General features: G+C 56.9%; 1 protein-coding gene across 1 annotated transcript; it reads right to left on the reverse strand.

Moving 5' to 3' along the window:
- Positions 1 to 219: 219 nt before the first annotated feature.
- On the reverse strand, positions 220 to 19,918 carry LOC309451874 (tRNA-dihydrouridine(47) synthase [NAD(P)(+)]-like; the record flags this gene model as incomplete). The annotated part of the gene is given in 19 exon segments (XM_082076580.1): positions 220 to 298; positions 943 to 1,071; positions 1,155 to 1,343; positions 1,636 to 1,711; positions 1,823 to 1,997; positions 2,266 to 2,424; positions 2,500 to 2,565; positions 3,217 to 3,333; positions 3,432 to 3,584; positions 3,679 to 3,720; positions 4,320 to 4,369; positions 4,372 to 4,719; positions 4,722 to 4,887; positions 5,114 to 5,247; positions 5,250 to 5,434; positions 18,822 to 18,901; positions 19,026 to 19,151; positions 19,349 to 19,428; positions 19,915 to 19,918. Coding segments are annotated over 19 exon segments (2,358 nt in total).
- Between the last annotated feature and the right edge of the window lie 299 nt (positions 19,919 to 20,217).

A 20,217-nucleotide genomic window follows, 5' to 3' on the forward strand; every position in this document is an offset into this window, starting at 1 on the left:
TGCGGTGGCCCGTATGCTGTTAATTAATCGCACTGTTCTCTATTAGCGAGGCACCGCTGGCCGCGAGGCTGGCTGAGCCCGTGTGCCCACTCGTGGCGAGGACTCTCGTTGGGGGCGTGAAGACAACCGGGCTTCTAAAAACATCGACCTTTATTTCATTTTGGAGCCAACCCGCCCCTCGACGCCTCCGCTCGACTCGCAGCCGCGGGAAAGGGCTCCTCAGCGCGGTCTGTAGGAATTGGCCTTGTGTTTGGGCAGGAAGGTGACGCTGGTAGGTACAGGGCCCAGAAGCATCTCGCTGGAAGAAAGAGAAGAATAAAACAAAAAAATAAGGAGAGGTTTGTGTTCAGTGCACCATACACAGTTGTTTGATGGCCCCGTGGCTCTATAGCGATGGTGACTACACTCAGGTGTCTCAAATCAAGACTTTAATCTCCCTAGAAATGAAGGCTGCTGCACAAAAGCACCCCCAGTGCTGAGCTTCAGCCCCAAACCACAGCCCCGGAGGGACGAGCCACCAGGTCAGGGCAACGTCCTTCTCGCCGGGGAGTCCCCAGGGTCGGTGCCGGGTTTGGTGACCTGACCGCGGCGTCACCGCTGGCCGGGACGTGCCAAAACCAACACGAGCCTCCGAAAAGCTGCTCCCAACCTCTCGCTGTGCGTGTGCGGAGCCAGAACCCTGCTCGTGCCAAACCGCATTAAGGTCAGGTCCCAAAATGATGGAAGTCAGCGCTAGCGCGATCACATTTGGCCTCGCTTAAGACTTGAACTATCTCACACTTTGGAACACGCTGTATTTTCAGTGCACAGTAATTTTCTTTAGGGTTGAGGTGGTTTAACATATTTCCTGGATGCTGGTTCAACTAAAACTTTCCATAAGGTGACTTTGTGCTCTGCCTTGTCCCTTCCCACCCATTTTACTGAAATTCAATGCTTTCTTACCTTATTTTAATCCAATCATCCACGTTCTGGCTTGCCATCAGCGTCTCCAGATAGTCTCTCCCCATGCAGTAAGGTGGTCGCTCGTTAATTTTCTGAGGTAGGTGTTCTAATAAGCCCACTGGGATGTACCTGCAGTGAAACGCAGCAGCGGTGGGTGCGGTGGGTGGACAACGCGGGTTCCTGTGCTGAGCGTCCCCAGCCGGCAGAGTTACCTGCAGAGGAACGAGAGCCATTCCAGCAGGAGCTTCCTCGTCTTCTCCACCCCCTGCGTGTCCGAGCCCCAACGCTCGAGGCCGTAGCTGGTGAAGTCCCTGAGGATCCCAAATCTCTCACTGGAAGAGATATCCCAGTGGTGCTGCTCCTTAATTTCAGTGAAAAGCCACGGTTTGATGAGCGCCCCTCTGCAGCAAAGAAGTGCATTGTTATTCCCCTCACTGATGCTTCTGAACATGCCAACTAATCTAAGAGGCTTTCCAGCACTCATCTGCCCGCCAGTGCCGCTTGAATCTTTATCTCAATTTCCACAGGAACCTGCTGGACGTTCCCACAGATGCAAAGTGATTTTACCAACTTTCAAAGAGTAGTTTCGCCAAGAAGAAACTTCTGGTGTTTCGGGTCTGTTCAGGTATTTAATTCCCTTTTTACTCTTGCACCGATGGAGCTCAGAAGCGAGGGGGGAACACAAGCACTTGCCTTGTGATCATGATTCCCGAAACGCCCATCTGCAGGGCTCGATTAGAATCTTCATAAGACAAAATATCACCGTTTCCTGTCCAGAAGGGAGAAGCCGGAGGTCAGAGCGATACAGAGGGCAAGTCAAGCTGAGCGAATCCAGGCATGGGAGAAAATTCACAAAGGACACGGGGTCCAAGAGCCAGACTGGCCAAAGAGGCCCCGCAGCTCACGTTCTGAGCCCCCCAGGGATGTTGCTGACACTCCACCTCCCTCAGGCTGATCCTCTTGAATTCAACACGCAGCACTTCCACTCCGGCCGTGGAGCTGGCGAAGAAACCTGCAGTGAGACCCCAAAAAACGCCCGGAGGAGGCAGAGCAGACTGGGAATAACGGGCTTCAGCAAAGGAAATGACACGGGCAGGGGTCAAGGATCCCTCTGGAATGAGGTTTATTGGGCTGAAAGCTCCCTCCCAGAGCACCGCAGGGACCATCTCCCTTTGTCATGCACGCAAAGCTCAGAAGCACCCACGAAAACGCTCCCCGCACCTGAATTTTTCACTGTCATGAGCAGAAAACACTAAAAGCTCGTATGCAGCTCGGCAAAGGTGTTTAAAAGAGCCGCTGGGCTGCGGGGAGTGGTAAAGTCACCCCCGTGTTGCGCAGAGTTCCCCGGGCACCGGCCAATGATCCCTGTACCGTGACCATGGAGGCTCCCCACTCGCGGATCTTGGGGGTTATTTTGTGAGCAATGTTCATCTTCTCTTGCACCCCCGTCCGTATCTCCACAGTCAGCGGGACGTCCAGCACCTGCAGAAATGGAGGGTGAGGCAGGAGTCGGCTCCATCAGCTCATCCCCCGCTGCCGGCAGATGCGCCGACTCACCGAGTTCATCCCTCGGACGATCTGCTCAAACCTGTTGGTCTGAGTCATCAGGGCGCAGCCTCCTCCCTGGGGGACAAAAAGCGGGAGAGTCAAGATTTTCTGCCTCCTCGCATAGTGAAGATGCTGCTTGGAGCTGCTCCACAGCAGCTCTCTGCTCAGGGGATGCAGCTGAGACTTGGAGCATCTCAAGACTTGGAGCATCTCAAGACTTTTGGAGCATCTCAAGACTTTTGGAGCATCTCAAGACTTGGAGCACCTCAAGACTTTTGGAGCACCTCAAGACTTTTGGAGCACCTCAAGACTTTTGGAGCACCTCAAGACTTTTGGAGCATCCCAAGACTTTTGGAGCATCTCAAGACTTGGAGCATCTCAAGACTTTTGGAGCATCTCAGGACTTTTGGAGCACCTCAAGACTTGGAGCATCTCAGGACTTTTGGAGCATCCCAAGACTTTTGGAGCATCTCAAGACTTGGAGCATCTCAAGACTTTTGGAGCATCTCAGGACTTTTGGAGCATCTCAAGACTTGGAGCACCTCAAGACTTTTGGAGCACCTCAAGACTTTTGGAGCACCTCAAGACTTTTGGAGCACCTCAAGACTTTTGGAGCACCTCAAGACTTTTGGAGCATCCCAAGACTTTTGGAGCATCCCAAGACTTTTGGAGCATCCCAAGACTTGGAGCAACAGGACTCACAAAGCGTGCTAGAGAACATCTTACCTTCTTGTAGACCAGGTCAATGGGACACCCCACGTTGATGTCTACAAAGTCTACTTCAATTGTCTGATTCAGGAGCTCTGCACATTTGGTCATTGTGTCTGGAAACGCCCCTTCCAGCTACCAAAGAGGGGACAGGTTGCCTGAGTTCAAGAAGCAGCTTTTCTCTTCAGAAGCGAGTTACCATTTTTTTAGGTTATCAAGGTGACAGCACTCACCTGCACCCCAAAAATATCTTCGGTGTGATGGCGTTTGAGGAGAGCCCACTCGGAGGACTGGCCCTGGAGCAGGTTGGTGCACACAGCCATCTCTCCGCAGGTGACGTCCGCCCCGAAGCGCTTGCAGATCCTTCGGAAAGGGAGGTTACCACACTGGGAGAGACAGCAGAGACGTGGTTCTTCAGATCTGCCCTGCTCCAAATGTGGAACAGCAACATTTGACAAAAGGAGAGAATGATCTACTCACCGTGGTGAGTGGAGCCAAGTAGAGCTTGCCTTGGATTTCCAGCTGGGAAACAAGAGGGATGGAGGAAGATATTCCAGTCAGCAATTTTATCACTTGCCGTGAGTATAACTCAGTGGGAAAACCAGAAGATCACCGTTTTTGTTCAGGAACCTCAGCTATTCCCTGAGAACGTATCGTTTGGATGAAAGAACCAGAAACTGAACCGCTCCAGTTGTTTTCACTGCTCGGCTTGGAGAAAACTCAAAGCAGTTACAGACCGAGGGATGCGAGACTGGCTAATGGGTGCAAGGACAGAGGTGACGAGGAGGAGAGGCGGGAGGTGACAAGGAGGAGAGGAGGGCATCGTGCAGTGCAAACCAACCAGCCCCAGCCTCCACTCTTCCAGCAGCTCGCTTCCACCCTCACCAACAGCTCAGCTCCTCCACGTGCAAGGAGCCGCAGCTTCTCTTGCTTCTCCCCCTCCAAGGACACCACCACGACCCCAAGAGCTCACCTTCCCGCATCCCGCCCCTCACAACAGTAACACGGTCCCCAGGCAGCTCTGTCCTCTGCCTCTCACCCAGCCCAGAGCTCCCTCCTGTCTTCCCAAGCACAATCTCAGCCACTTGACAAGAGACGGCAGCCCTCAACCAAACTCTCACCTTCTTCTTCTCGCCTGCCCGCAGCTTTATAAGATCTTCATCTGTCACCGGCCGGCTGTTTTGATGGAGGAAGGCTCCTCGCCGCTCTGCCAGGCGTCTGGTTTGGGATCTTCTCCCTGCTCTGGTCGCACAGGACATTCGGGGCCGTCTCCCCGGCCCTCCTGGGCTGTTGTGCAGTTGGGCACCTCTTGCTCCTCTGCAGAGCACCCGGTGGCTTTGCCGCCCTTCCCACCGTCACCGTGGGGCTTGGCCAGACCGCGGAGATACTCATGGGCCTTCTTGAAGTTAAACTTCTTCTCGCACAGCTGGTGCTGGAGGTCCTTGGAGAGGTTGTTCCTCACCAGCGTCTTCCCTTCCCACTGCTTGCCCAGGTCCGCCTTGACGATGTTCTGGTAGCCGGCCCGAGGTGGGACTGGGCAAAGCGGCAGGTGACACCGTAAACACACTTGCCGAAGGTTTGGAAGAGCACGCAGCTGCGGCCCAGGCCGCCCAGCTTCACGGCCATGTACTCCCCGACATCGTGGAGGAAGCGGCACCGCGCGCCGAAGTAGCACTTCTCTGCACAGCCCTTAAAATGATAGAGCGGGGTGAGACCTCTGCCCTCTGCTTCCCCACCCAGGCATGCCAGGGTTGGAGATACACGAGCCATAGAGACAAAGGACATTAATGAACTGGGTGAAGAACCCAGTTTTGGGACAACACCACTATCCTCCAGCACAGGTGAGGTAAGCTGGGTCTGCCCTGGCCCAGAGCTGCTCTGAGCACCCATCACACCCCAGAGCCCCGTGTCCCGCCTGCGTGACCGACGGGCACAGCCTGTTCTGCTCGCCGTGGGTGGGTTTCGTGCACGGCCGGCTCTTGTTCTGCCCCCGCGCCCGCTTCCGCTCCGCCGGCTCCTTCTCCGCTGATCCATCCTCCTCTCGGCTCTCCCGTCCTGCCCCGGCTCCTCCGGCCTCACCCGTTTGGCGGGGGGCTCGCTCTGGGGGCTGCCGACATCCTCATCCTCATCCTCCTTCTTCTCCTCGACCTCCTCCCCATCCTCCCCACCCCCCCGGGCCCGCAGGAACGCGTGGAACTGCTCCTTGGAGGTGAGGAACACGGGGACACGGCACCGGCTGAGCGGGGTGACCGGGACACGGGGGTGGCGGGGAGGGCACCGGCCGGGGGTTATGGAGGGACCGGGCACCAGCCGGGAGGGACACGGGGGGACCGGGCACGGAGTGGGCGGGCTATGGAGGGGGCGGGCACGTCCCGGGTTGGGTGTTGTGGGGATGACGAAAGGGGCGGGGCGGGGCGGGGCCACGTGACGGGGAGGGTATAAAAGGCCCGGCCGAGGCTCAGCGGCCTCACAGCGGCGGGCGGGGCGGGAGCGGGGGGCGGGGGGTGTCGCTCGGGTGGGACTTTGAAAAAATTTCCACTGGAATTTTAGCAATTTGGACGTGAAATTGTAAACATGTGGACATGGATTTTGAAAATTCTAGAGAGAATTTTAAAAGCTTCAAGAGAATTTCAACAATTTTGAGAGGGATTTGAAAAGTTTCAATGGGAATGGGAAGAATTGGGACAAAAATTGGAAAATTTTTAAGGGACTTTGAAAACATTTCAACTGGAATTTTAGCCATTTTTTGACGTGAAATTGTAAACATGTGGACATGGATTTTGAAAATTCTAGAGAGAATTTTAAAAGCTTCAAGAGAATTTCAACAATGTTGAGAGGGATTTGAAAAGTTTCAATGGGAATGGGAAGAATTGGGACCAAAATTGGAAAATTTTGAAGGGACTTTGAAAAAATTGGCGTGAGGGGCAGGAAAATACGCCTGGGGCCTTTTGTTCCGTGACTTCTGAGGGGTCCCCTGATCCTGGCCGGGGGGTCTGGCTGCTCTGCATCCCCAGAGCTCCCGCCTGGGGAGGATGGAGCTCTCTGCACAGATACAAGGCTCTTGCTCTCGTTTTTTGGGTGTTTGAGGTTGTTTTGATTTTTAAGCAGTAAATACAGCGCCTGGTTTCTAGGCGTTCAGCTGGTGTGTGCCAGCTCCCATTGCACAGAGCCGTAAATCTGCCTTGGAGCCGTCCTGTTGTAGTTGAACTAACTTTTACTAAATTTAGTTGAGCGAACTTTCACTATATCCAGGGTTTTTCTGTGTTGGGTTGTGTGGATGGTGTCTAGGATGCTGTGTCCAAGGTTTGCGCTTGATGCTGTGTCCAGGGTTTGCGCTTTACTTAGGAGTTTTTCGCTTTGTATCCAAGTAGATGTGTATTCAAGCATAATCTTATATAACCAAACCCTATTCTTAAGATTGACATAGATTTATGACCAATTCTTTAAAAACAGGTAACTGAGAAACAGCTGCAGAACATGCGAAGGTTACTTTAATGACTGATAAACATGCGAATGTTGCTTAGATAGATGGTTTGTGTTAGAATAGGTGTGGAATATGCTAATGGTTGTCAAGAATTGTAATGAATATGTATGTAACCAAATTGTATACATACAGTGCAGTTCAAATCGGTGGTGGAAGCTTTGGGTGCGAACCCCTGGTTTCCCAGCGCTGGAATAAAGCGCCGCATAGAACTGCGCCCGTGGTTCTGGGTCCTGATTGCCAACAATCCCATGGGCAGAATTCTGTTGTGGCTGCTGCAGCAACAGGGTTTTCCATGTTGCCCTTTGGAGACATTTGCAGCCGGACCCAGCGGAGGTGTGGGAGGGCTCTGTCTGTTTGCTGGGCCATAGGAGGAGCTGGTTTGTGCTCTGGGCCATAGGAGGAGCTGGTTTGTGCTCTGGGCCATAGGAAGGGCTGGTTTGTGCTCTGGGCCATAGGAGGAGCTGGTTTGTGCTCTGGGCCATAGGAAGGGCTGGTTTGTGCTCTGGGCCATAGGAAGGGCTGGTTTGTGCTCTGGGCCATAGGAAGGGCTGGTTTGTGCTCTGGGCCATAGGAGGAGCTGGTTTGTGCTCTGGGCCATAGGAGGAGCTGGTTTGTGCTCTGGGCCATAGGAAGGGCTGGTTTGTGCTCTGGGCCATAGGAAGGGCTGGTTTGTGCTCTGGGCCATAGGAGGAGCTGGTTTGTGCTCTGGGCCATAGGAAGGGCTGGTTTGTGCTCTGGGCCATAGGAAGGGCTGGGTTGTGCTCTGGGCCATAGGAAGGGCTGGTTTGTGCTCTGGGCCATAGGAAGGGCTGGTTTGTGCTCTGGGCCATAGGAGGAGCTGGTTTGTGCTCTGGGCCATAGGAAGGGCCGGTTTGTGCTCTGGGCCATAGGAGGAGCTGGTTTGTGCTCTGGGCCATAGGAGGAGCTGGTTTGTGCTCTGGGCCATAGGAGGAGCTGGTTTGTGCTCTGGGCCATAGGAAGGGCTGGTTTGTGCTCTGGGCCATAGGAGGAGCTGGTTTGTGCTCTGGGCCATAGGAAGGGCTGGTTTGTGCTCTGGGCCATAGGAGGAGCTGGTTTGTGCTCTGGGCCATAGGAAGAGCTGGTTTGTGCTCTGGGCCCGGGCCCGGCTTTCCTCCCGCCAGGGCCGGGCTGCAGGAGGCCGGAGGAGCTGTGAGATGGGGCCGTCGTGTCCCCGGGTTTGGGGTTGTCCTTGGACATGGGCTGTGGGCAGCACAGAACTCCAGATCTGAGGGGCTGCCGCACACGCCTGTTGGTTGTGTTAACGAGGTTGATGAGCAGCAAGCAAGGCTGGAGCTTGTGAGGCTGGAGCGCAAAGCCTGTCCTTGGTTTGGACCGTGGGTGGAAGCTCAGGCTGCAAACCAACCTTGACGTGTCGCATGTTGGATGCGAGATGGCGCCTGCTGAGCTCTGCTCCCTCCTCTATACCCACCGCGTTTTCCCCGTGTGTTTAGGACTCTCGTTACAACCTTTCCTGGTCCCCATCCCTACCCACCAGAAACAGCCTCGGCTGCGACGCTCTCGCTCTGGCTGGTGTGTGGGCCTTGGGAAAGAACTCGCAGCGAGGGGGCTCGATGTCTCATGGGGCGACGTGTTCGCAGCTCTCCTGGATGAGGTTCCCTGCCCAGCTCACGTCCCTTCTTGTTTGACTCCTGCTTGGCCCGGGCTACCAAGGGGGTGGGAAATAACCCTGGAGTCCAAATGCAAACAGACCGTGCTCCACCTTCTTCCCTGTGCCCTGCGCTGGATCCGCGGGCTTTGCAAAGCCCTTGTATTGAAATAAGAGCACAGGGAAGCAGGCCGGAGCGCAGCTTCGACCCCGCATTGGAGCGCAGGCACCAACAAGAAAAAACAAGTTTCTCTTTCGGTGAATTTTGCCTGTCAGCTAAAGCTTCATATTAACTGCACTTTCCTGGAGAACCAGACACATGTTTTGGTAAACCTAGCAATGGAATGCAAACTTATTGATAAGCACGGATGGACATCTCGCGAGAGGGACAACGAGAAACAAGGGACCAAGAAACTGACCAACTGTGTATAACATTCCATTCACGTGAATACTTCATATAAAAGTGGGAGATCACGAGGATCTCGCCCCTTTTTCCTTATGGCGACATTAGGAGAGGACCTTGCTACTCATCCCTGAGAACTGAGGCCAGTGACAGACTGAATCCAGCTCCGGTGGCTGCAGAGTCCAGTACAGGACTTTGGTTGCCGGCTCTGCAGTTGCTGAGACTTTCAAGATTGGTTTTGTATATTTTGTATTATTTTCTCTGTTCTTATTAGTAGCATTAGTAAAACATCTTTAATTTTTCCAACTCTCTTCTCTCTGTCCTTCTTTCCCTCCCGATCGCCTGTCCTTAGTGGGAAGGGGGGAGAGGGAGGGGCAAAACGGGGGAAGTGGGGGGGAGAGGGGGTTAACAATACACCTGCCAGGGTTTGATTGTCACCCCGCAATCTCAACCCTCGACAACATGTTTGGAGTTCGCTCCAAAAATTGGGAAATCCCGGGGAAACTTCGGAAAGTCTCCGGAAATGTTCCAAATCCCCGACAAAACGGTGACACTATGGGGACCCATAGATTTGACCGATGAGGGACCCAGGCGTCCGGGCCCCATAGATTTGACCGAGGAAGGACCCAGGCGTCCGGGCTCCGTAGATTTGACCAAACAGGGACCCAGGCGTCCGGGCCCCATAGATTTGACCAATAAGGGACCCAGGCGTCCTGGCCCCATAGATTTGACTGATAAGGGACCCAAGCATCCGGGCCCCATAGATTTGACCGAGGAGGGACCCAGGCATCCGGGCCCCATAGATTTGACACAAGAGGGACCCAGGCGTCCGGGCCCCATAGATTTGAGAGCGAAGGGACCCAGGCGTCCGGGCCCCATAGATTGGACCGAGGAGGGACCCAGGCGTCCGGGCCCCATAGATATGAATGAGGACGGACCCAGGCGTTCGGGCCCTATAGATTTGACCGAGGAGGGACCCAGGCGTCCGGGCCCCATAGATTTTACAGAGAAGGGACCCAGGCGTTTCGGCCCCATAGATTTGATCGAGGAGGGACCCAGGCGTCCGGGCCCCATAGATTTGATAGAGAAGGGACCCAGGCGTCCGGGCCCCATAGACTTGACCAAGGAGGGACCCAGGCGTCCGGACCCCATAGATTTGAATGGAGAGGGACCCAGGCGTCCGGGCCCCACAGATTTTAAAGAGAAGGGACCCAGGCGTCCGGGCCCCATAGATTTGACCAATAAGGGACCCAGGCGTTCGGGCCCCATAGATTATTGCACTAAGGAGGGACCCAGGCGTCCGGGCCCCATAGATTTTAAAGAGAAGGGAGCCAGGCGTCCTGGCCCCATAGATTTGAACACAGAGGGACCCAGGCGTCCGGGCCCCATAGATTTGATAGCGAAGGGACCCAGGCGTCCGGGCCGCATAGATTGGACCGAGGAGGGACCCAGGCGTCCGGGCCCCATAGATTTTGCCGAGGAGGGACCCAGGCGTCCGGGCCCCATAGATTTGACCAAGGAGGGACCCAGGCGTCCGGGCCCCATAGATTTGACCAAGGAGGGACCCAGGCGTCCGGGCCCCATAGATTTGACTGAGAAGGGACCCAGGCGTCCGGGCCCCATATATTTCACCAAAGAGGGACCCAGGCGTCCGGGCCCCGTAGATTTAACTGAGGAGGGACCCAGGCGTCCGGGCCCCATAGATTTGACCGAGAAGGGACCCAGGCGTCCGGGCCCCATAGATTTGACTGAGAAGGGACCCAGGCGTTCGGGCCCCATAGATTGCACTCAGAAGGGTCCCAGGCGTCCGAGCCCCATAGATTTTACAGAGAAGGGACCCAGGCGTCCGGGCCCCATAGATTTGACCAAGGAGGGACCCAGGCGTCCGGGCCCCGTAGACTTGACAAATAAGGGACCCAGGCATCCGGGCCCCATAGATTTGAACGGGGAGGGACCCAGGCGTCCGGGCCCCATAGATTTTACAGAGAAGGGACCCAGGCGTCCGGGCCCCATAGATTTGACCAAACAGGGACCCAGGCGTCCGGGCCCCATTCATTTTACAGAGAAGGGACCCAGGCGTCCTGGCCCCATAGATTTGACCAAAGAGGGACCCAGGTGTCCGGGCTCAATAGATTTTACAGAGAAGGGACCCAGGCGTCCGGGCCCCATAGATTGCACTGAAGAGGGACCCAGGCGTCCTGGCCCCATACATTTGATAGAGAACGGACCCAGGTGTCCGGGCCCCATAGATTTGACAGAGAAGGGACCCAGGCATCCGAGTCCCATAGATTGTAATGGGGAGGGACCCAGGCGTCCGGGCCCCATAGATTTGACCGAGGAGGGACCCAGGCGTCCGGGCCCCATAGATTAGACGGAGGAGGGACCCAGGCGTCCGGGCCCCATAGATTTGACACAGGAGGGACCCAGGAGTCCGGGCCCCATAGATTCACCAAACAGGGACCCAGGCGTCCGGGACCCATAGATTCAACCGAGGAGGGACCCAGGCGTCCGGGCCCCATAGATTTGAATGGGGAGGGACCCAGGCGTCCAAGCCCCATAGATTTGACCAAGAAGGGACCCAGGCGTCCGGGCCCCATAGATTTGACCAAACAGGGACCCAGGCGTCCGGGCCCCATAGATATTGGAATGAGGAGGGACCCAGGCGTCCCGGCCCCATAGATTTGATAGCGAAGGGACCCAGGCGTCCGGGCACCATAGATTTGAATGGGGAGGAACCCAGGCGTCCGGGCCCCATAGATTTGACCGAGGAGGGACCCAGGCGTCCGGGCCCCATAGATTTGAACGAGGAGGGACCCAGGCGTTCGGGCCCCATAGATCATTGCAGCAAAGAGGGACCCAGGCGTCCGGGCACCATAGATTTGACCGAGGAGGGACCCAGGCGTCCGGGCCCCATAGATTTGACAGAGGAGGGACCCAGGCGTCCGGGGCCCATAGATTATTGCAGTGAGGAGGGACCCAGGCGTCCGGACCCCATGCATTGCACTGGGGAGGGACCCAGGCGTCCGGGCCCCATAGATTATACAGACAAGGGACCCAGGCGTCCGGGCCCCATAGATTTGACTGAGAAGGGACCCAGACGTCCGGGCCCCATAGATTTGATGGATGAGGGACCCAGGCATCTGGGCCCCATAAATTGCAATGAGGAGGGACCCAGGTGTCCGGGCCCCATAGATTTGACCAATAAGGGACCCAGGCGTTCGGGACCCATAGATTGTAATGGGGAGGGACGCAGGCGTCCGGGCCCCATAGACTTGACAAATAAGGGACCCAGGCATCCGGGCCCCATAGATTTGACCGAGGAGGGACCCAGGCATCCGCGCCCCATAGATTTGACCGAGGAGGGACCCAGGCGTCCGGGCCCCATAGATTTTACAGAGAAGGGACCCAGGTGTCTGGTCCCCATAGATTATTACACTGGGGAGGGACCCAGGAGTCCGGGCCCCATAGATTTGACCAAAGAGGGACCCAGGCGTCCGGGCCCCATAGATTTGACCAAGGCGGGACCCAGGCGTCCGGGCCCCATAGATTTGACATATAAGGGACCCAGGCGTCCGGGCCCCATAGATTTGACCGATGAGGGACCCAGGCGTCCTGGCCCCATAGATTGCACTGAGGAGGGACCCAGGCGTCAGGGCCCCATAGATTTGACCGGAGAGGGACCCAGGCGTCCGGGGCCCATAGATTTAACCAATAAGGGACCCAGGCGTTCGGGACCCATAGATTGTAATGGGGAGGGACCCAGGCGTCCGAGCCCCATAGATTTGACCGAGGAGGGACCCAGGCGTCCGGGCCCCATAGATTGCAACGAGGAGGGACCCAGGCGTCCGGGCCCCATAGATTTAAGCGAGAAGGGACCCAGGCGTCCGGGCCCCATAGATTTGACCAATAAGGGTCCCAGGCGTTCGGGCCCCATAGATTTGATGGATGAGGGACCCAGGCGTCCGGGCCCCATAGATTTTGCCGAGGAGGGACCCAGGCGTCCGGGCCCCATAGATTTGACTGAGAAGGGACCCAGGCGTCCGGGCCCCATACACTTGTTGGATGAGGGAGCCAGGCGTCCGGGCCCCATAGATTGTAATGGGGAGGGACCCAGGCATCCGGGCCCCATAGAGGTGACCAATAAGGGACCCAGGCGTCCGGGCCCCATAGATTTGACAAAGAGGGGAACCAGGCGTCCAGGCCCCATAGATTTGACCGAGGAGGGACCGAGGCGTCCGGGCCCCATAGATTTGATGGATGAGGGACCCAGGCGTCCGGGCCCCATAGATTATTGCACTGAGGAGGGACCCAGGCGTCCAGGCCCCATAGATTTGACCAATAAGGGACCCAGGCGTTCGGGCCCCATAGATTATTGCACTAAGGAGGGACCCAGGCGTCCGGGCCCCAGAGATTTGATAGAGAAGGGACCCAGGCGTCCGGGTCCCATAGATTGTAATGGGGACGGACCCAGGCGTCCGGGCCCCATAGATTGACGGAAAAGGGACCCAGGCGTCCAGGCCCCATAGATTTTACAGAGAAGGGACCCAGGCGTCCGGGTCCCATAGATTGTAATGGGGACGGACCCAGGCGTCCGGGCCCCATAGATTGACTTAAAAGGGACCCAGGCGTCCGGGCCCCATAGATTGTCATGGGGAGGGACCCAGGCGTCCGGGCCCCATAGATTTGACCAAGAAGGGACCCAGGTGTCCGGGCCCCATAGATTTGACCGAGGAGGGACCCAGGCGTCCGGGCCCCATAGATTTGACCGAGGAGGGACCCAGGCGTCCGGGCCCCATAGATTTGACCAATAAGGGACCCAGGCGTCCGGGCCCCATAGATTTGACCAAGAAGGGACCCAGGCGTCCGTCCCCATAGATTTGACCAAGGAGGGACCCAGGCGTCCGGGCCCCATAGATTTTAAAGAGAAGGGAGCCAGGCGTCCGGGCCCCATAGATTTGATAGCGAAGGAACCCAGGCGTCCGGGCCCCATAGATTGGACCGCGGAGGGACCCAGGCGTCCGGGCCTCATAGATTTTACAGAGAAGGGACCCAGGCGTCCGGGCCCCATAGATTTTATAGAGAAGGGACCCATGCGTCTGGGCCCCATAGATTTGACAAAGAGGGGACCCAGGCGTCTGGGCCCCATAGGTTAGACCAAGGAGGGACCCAGGCGTCCGGGCCCCATAGATTGCACTGAGGAGGGACCCAGGCGTCCGGGCAGGAGAGGCGTGGCTCGGGCCGCCCGCCGCTGGCGCGGGACACCGCCCGGCGCGGGGGCCTCGCCCGGCACCCTAAGTTTGGCGTCGGCGGGGGGCGGCGGAGCCCGCTCCCCCACCCGCCGGCTCTTTCCCCCCCCCGGCCTCTTCCGCCGGGGAAGAGGGAGACGAGAAGAGGCGCGGCGGGGACAGGGAGCCGCTGCTGCCGCCGCCACCGTTCGCCGGACCGGACCGGACGGGAAAGGACCGGACTGGACCGGGAAATTGGAGTGGACCGGATCGGACCGGAGCGGACGGGAAAGGACCGGACTGGACCGGGAAATTGGAGTGGACCGGATCGGATCGGAGCGGACGGGAAAGGACCGGACCGGGAAATTGGAGTGGACCGGATCGGATCGGAGCGGACGGGAAAGGACCGGACCGGGAAATTGGAGTGGACCGGATCGGATCGGAGCGGACGGGAAAGGACCGGACCGGGAAATTGGAGTGGTGTCCCCGCCCCCCAAGCCCCCCTCCCCCCCACACGCAGACAGACCCCTCCCCGAGTCATCCTGGTAGTGTTTCTGTTCTAGTGGTAACTAAGCTTTGTGAACTGTATCCAAGATTCTTCCCTTATCTTGAGGCTTTGCAGGTTGCATACAAAGAGAGAACTGAAGGTTAGTCCTCAGTGAGTCCTTGTCTTACCTTGAACGGATAGGATGTGCTGAGAACGCACAGCTAAGAAATCCAAGAATTTTACATGATTTCATAATGAATGTACGAATGCGCGGTGCCAGAAGGTGACAAGTCCACGGGCGCAGCAGACTCCTGACTCCATCCTGCAGAGCCCTGAGCGGCCACCAGAGGGCGCTGCGCATGCTCAGAGCAGTTCCGAGGGGCTGCAAGTGATACTGTGAAATAGTGGTGAAATCTGATGAACATGCAACACATACGTTGTAACCCTGATGAATATGTGTGTGACCAAATTGTATAAACGTGGTGGAGTTCGAACCAGTGGTGGAAGCTTTGGGTGCGAAGCCCTGGTTTCCAACTCACCCCTGAGGTTTGCACACAGGGGCACTGAACCAGCCCCAGCAGCATCCCGGGGCTCCGGAGACACTGGTTCATCCCAGTTTCCCCAGCCAGTCCCTTCCCCCCGCAGCGCGGGGAAGCATAGCTAGCGAGCCGCAAGCTGGAGGACCATGCAAATGTCATCGTTTCATAGATGACTTTAAGAAAACATGCATAGCTAGCGAGCCGCAAGCTGGAGGACCATGCAAATGTCATCGTTTCATAGATGACTTTAAGAAAACATGCATAGCTAGCGAGCCGCAAGCTGGAGGACCATGCAAATGTCATCGTTTCATAGATGACTTTAAGAAAACATGCATAGCTAGCGAGCCGCAAGCAGGAGGACCATGCAAATGTCATCGTTTCATAGATGACTTTAAGAAAACATGCATGGCTAGCGAGCCGCAAGCAGGAGGACCATGCAAATGTCATCGTTTCATAGATGACTTTAAGAAAACATGCATAGCTAGCGAGCCGCAAGCTGGAGGACCATGCAAATGTCATCGTTTCATAGATAACTTTAAGAAAACATGCATGGCTAGCGAGCCGCAAGCTGGAGGACCATGCAAATGTCATCGTTTCATAGATAACTTTAAGAAAACATGCATGGCTAGCGAGCCGCAAGCTGGAGGACCATGCAAATGTCATCGTTAGAGCTTAAGCCAATTAGTGAGTGACAAGTAGGCATAATTATTGTAGACTCTATAAGTATGCGCTGTTTGAACTAATAAAGTGAACTATGCTTTATCGCTCACATTGAGCCGTCTCAGCTTGTTCCTCCGCCGCCCGCATCGCTGCACAAGTTCTCCGTGTTCTCGATGAAGACCCAGCGACCTTGGGCAACGGATTTCTGCCCTCAAAGACGGACTCCATCGTTCCAGGTCAGATTTCCAGTTTCTACCACCACTGCATGTTGGTTTTCACATCACAGAATCCCAGAATCCCAGAATGGACTGGGCTGGAAAAGCCCTCAGAGATCATCCAGTCCAGCCCTTGGTCCAGCTCCAGCCCATTGACCAGATCATGGCACTCAGCGCCATGGCCAATCTCAGTTTAAACCCCTCCAGGACGGCGAGTCCAGCCCCTCCCTGGGCAGCCATTCCAATCCTGACCACTCTCTGCACAGAATTGCTTTCTCATCTCCAGCCTCAGTTTCCCCTGGCAGGGTTGAAGCCCATCAAATCTCCACAATTAACAGCTGCAAAATGCTTTGATATAGTGCTACAGAAATAGGAGCAGTTGAAAGAAGGGCAGAACGTCTGCTGTCAGCATGTGGTTCATTAGTACTGCTTGTTTTTGTGCTCAGAGCAGTATCACTGTCTTCTCCTTTGAGTTCCTATTGACCAAGAGAGCGGTGTCGGTGCTGGGGATGGCGCGGAGGCAAAAGGAGTTTCTGCAGGGCAGTGGAGGAGGATGTGCTGGAACACACCAGGATGTCTTCTGGAAAGCTGAGGGAAGCAGAGGCTCCCGAGAAGGACGAGCGACTTCCTGCAGTGTGGGCTGCTGATAGAATGCAAGTAAAGAACCTCGATGGTAAAGCTGTAGGGTTAGTGCAGGACTGGAGAGGAGTCAATAAAATTCAACCTTACACATTGTTCACCAAATTATGGTGATGTTATCGAACCAACATCAGTGAACTCTGTCTTGCAGTACGTTACGGGAAACCATATTAGAACACAGCGAAGCTCACTGGGGAGCTGATGCTCTATCCCAATATCTGATTAAAAGGAAAGAGTGAATTTATGTAGTATTTGGAAACAAGTGACCCAGCAATGTGAACTATGTCTGGAAAACAAGCTTAATATGATAAATATGGTACAAATGCGAACAATTAGAAAAGGAAATGTAGCAGGTCAGCATTAGCAACTAGATTTCTCCAGACTCCCTGGAAAAGGGGGTTTGCTGGTGTTAACAGAGACCTTCTCAGGCTGGCCAGAAGCATCCCTGCCCAGCTCGTAAAGCTGCAAAAGTATCTAAAGCTTTGTCAGGTGAGACCATACCCCGATTTGGGGTCCCCGCTCTGCTGTCCTCCGCTAGAGGACAGGTAAGTTCCAGCCACAGCAGCACTGACTGGATCTTCAGGCATTCAAGTGCATGACGTTCTAGGCTCACTGAGATCAGCGCCGAGAGAACTGGAAAGCGGCAGGTCCTACTGGCTCCGACGTCTGTTTCTTCTCTGCTGCTTTCTTCACCCTTGAACAGTGAATGCAGGCGGGTTGTTCTCTAATCGTGATGGCAGTAAAGGCGTCAGCAGCAGCTGAACAGCCCATTCCACTTCTCTTCTGGAGGCTGACGTGAAAAAGCTTTCACAGAAACTTCATCTAGTGGGTTGACAGAAAAGACTTCCGTTTTCCTCGGCTCGGGGCTTCCCGCTCATTCTGAGCAGCGCTAAAGGTAGTGCTGGATTCTGCTTCCAGTTAGTTTCCTGGCCAATTCTGTTTGCCTGCTGTTCCATTCAATGATTCGCTTTCTATTCTACCTGCCCACTTGCTTAAGGCTTGTAGGGAGTCCGCAACTGCCAATCGATCTCTAATGCTTTACTGACTTGCAGCACTACCTGTGCAACAAAACGGGGCCCTCTAGCAGAGGACATCACGGCGGGTACCCCAAATCGGGGTACGGTCTCATTTAACAAAGCTTTGGTTACTCAACAGTAACAGGACTGGGCAGAGCTGGGTCCTGGCAGAGCAGGGTGTGCCTGCTCCTTACCTTCACTAAGCTGGACAGTAAATGGCTCAGCATAGCGATCCTGCCCATAGCCCTCTCCTGCACACATGCGCTGCTGGAGCTGGTGAAGGTCAAGAGCATCTGGGGAGAGACAAGCTGCTGGAGAGCCCTGGGAGCAGCCACGGCTCCAGCAGAAGCTCAGGTCCTGGGCTGGACTGGCCCAGTCCATCAAGGCTTCCCCTGCTCTTGCACAAAGCCTGTAGGAGGCTCTTGCCCTGGGGTCCCTGGCAGGCTTGGGGCACACGCCCCAGGCCAGCCCTGTGGCCAGGCAGGAAGGCAGATGCCACCCTCTGCGGCCACTGTGCTGCGGAAGAGCCTGGAGGGCAGCCCCTGGCTCCCCGGGGAGGTGGGCACCCTCCCGGCAGCGCTCTCTGCACGGCACGGGGTGGGACTGTCACCTCCAGAGTGGACACCCCGTCCCCAGGGTGAGGAACAGCCCTTGTGAAGCCCAGACTTTGCACACCCAGACCTGGAAGATATTGTGCAGCAGCTCGCTGACTCTGGAGGCACGACACCGGAGCACCAGCCTAGTTAGCATGTTGTCCATGGTTTGCATGGTCTGCAAGAAGACAAGGAGTTGTGGTCGTGTTTCCTGCCACCCCTCTCACCCCCAGGGGACTGATCTGAACTCCCAGCACTGAGGGACGACTCCCGCGCTGCTGCGCTGTGCCCAGGAGAGACCCAGGGACAAATAATCTGCTGCGGGCAGAGCAGCCTGCAGCACTGGACATGGCCAGGCCCACAGGCAGGGGACGAAGGGATGAGGGTGGGACAGCAGAGCTGAGACCCTGCCCTGCTTGGATCTCTGGTCATATCACAGCGCAGGGTGGCTGGAGAGCGCCCAGAGGGACTGGGGGCTCCTGTAGCTCTCCCAGCACTTACCACATGGTAGAGGTCACAGGCCAGGCCCTGCATTTCCTCTTCTGGAGGAAGCAAGAAGACGCTGGAGAAGCAGGCTTCGAGGAGGCTTGTCTCCGTGCCCTCCAGCACCATGTCCACTAGGCTGCAAAGAGAGACAGGCCAGTCAGACACTGGTGCTGGGAGCAGTGCGTGAGGCCTCGTACAGGTGGACACGGCGCTCGGGGGCAGGGGTCCCCGGGAGGGATGGGCAGGTACCTCAGTTCAGCAATGGCACGCATGGCGATCTGCCGCAGCGCCGTGCGCAGTTGGTCCCTGGGCTCCTCTTCCAGCAGCACCTGCAGAGCACAGCCGGATGGGACCCAGCGCCACCAGCCCCTGGCCCTGCCCAACAATGTCCTCACTGGGTGCCAGTGTCAGGGGCCTCAAGCCCTTCCCCAGAGCCGCTGGGTGTCCCCTCACCTTGATTTTGTCTGCCAGCTGGAATATCTGGCAGAAGAGATCTAGGCCCGGGGACAAGCCGGAGCCCCTGCTGGTGTCACACAGGGCACAGATGCTCTGCAGAAACTGCATCTTGTGGCTCTCCTCCTAGAGCCAGGGAGCAGAGAGGCAAACAGGGAGTGTGAGAATCAGGACACACGACCAGTGGGCACCGCAGCATGGGGGTGCAGTGCCATTAGAGACCTGGGAGCAGCAGCTCTGCCCAGCCAGCACCCTCCAGCACCCGCAGCAGAGCCCCTGGCAGCAGCCGCCAGCACAGCCGCCTTTAAAGCGGCCGCGGTTACCTTTTCTGGGTTTGTGACAGAGGCCGTGATGAAGTCCACGTGTGCCTTTGCAAATTCATACACCGGCAACCAGGTGGCATCTAATAAAGGGGGAGAGCAGGGAGGGCTGCAGAGAGGTTTGCAGGCAGGACAGAGCAGAAGGAGCTCTGCCCCCCGTCCAGCCGCACGCCCGCTGCCCTGGCACAGTCTCCCCGTGCGTGTCAGGGCTGCAGGGTGCCCGGCAGACGGGCTGCGATGCTGGAGCCAGGCAGGACGGGAAAGCGCCCGGTGCAGCGGGTGAGGAACTCGCTTCAGACGGGCAGGAAAGGTCCCCGTCCCGCAGCACGGCTGCCTCCTGCCCGCCCAGCTGCCTCTCGCTGCCCGTGCCCTGCAGCAGGAGCTGGGTCCCCTCTGCCCGCTGTGCTGTGCTGGGCCGGCTCCCAGCTCCGAGCAGCCCTGGGCTTCAGGCAGCATAATCCCCACCCATGGAACCCCCTGCCAGCGTGTGGGGAACCGTGACCCTGGTGTCGAGTGGGGAACGATCTCTGGGCCTCACCCTGCCCAGACAATCAGCGCCCCTCACTCACCCATCTCCAGGTGCCAGATCAGGGACGTCTCAGAGGGCTCCTGTGGAGGGCTGTCCTCCTGGGGAGCCCAAACCTCCTCCCAGGCCACCCTGGGAAGGCTGGGGGGTCTCTCCTCCAAGGCCCCCCCAGGAGGGCTGGGGGGTCTCTCCTCCCAGGCCCCCCCAGGAGGGCTGGGGGGTCTCTCCTCCCAGGCCCCCCAGGAGGGCTGGGGGGTCTCTCCTCCCAGGCCACCCTGGGAAGGCTGGGGGGTCTCTCCTCCCAGGCCCCCCCAGGAGGGCTGGGGGGTCTCTCCTCCCAGGCCCC

The sequence above is a fragment of the Streptopelia decaocto genome (genome assembly GCF_964273445.1).
Source record: "Streptopelia decaocto genome assembly, contig: HAP1_SCAFFOLD_149, whole genome shotgun sequence".
Taxonomy (NCBI): domain Eukaryota; kingdom Metazoa; phylum Chordata; class Aves; order Columbiformes; family Columbidae; genus Streptopelia; species Streptopelia decaocto.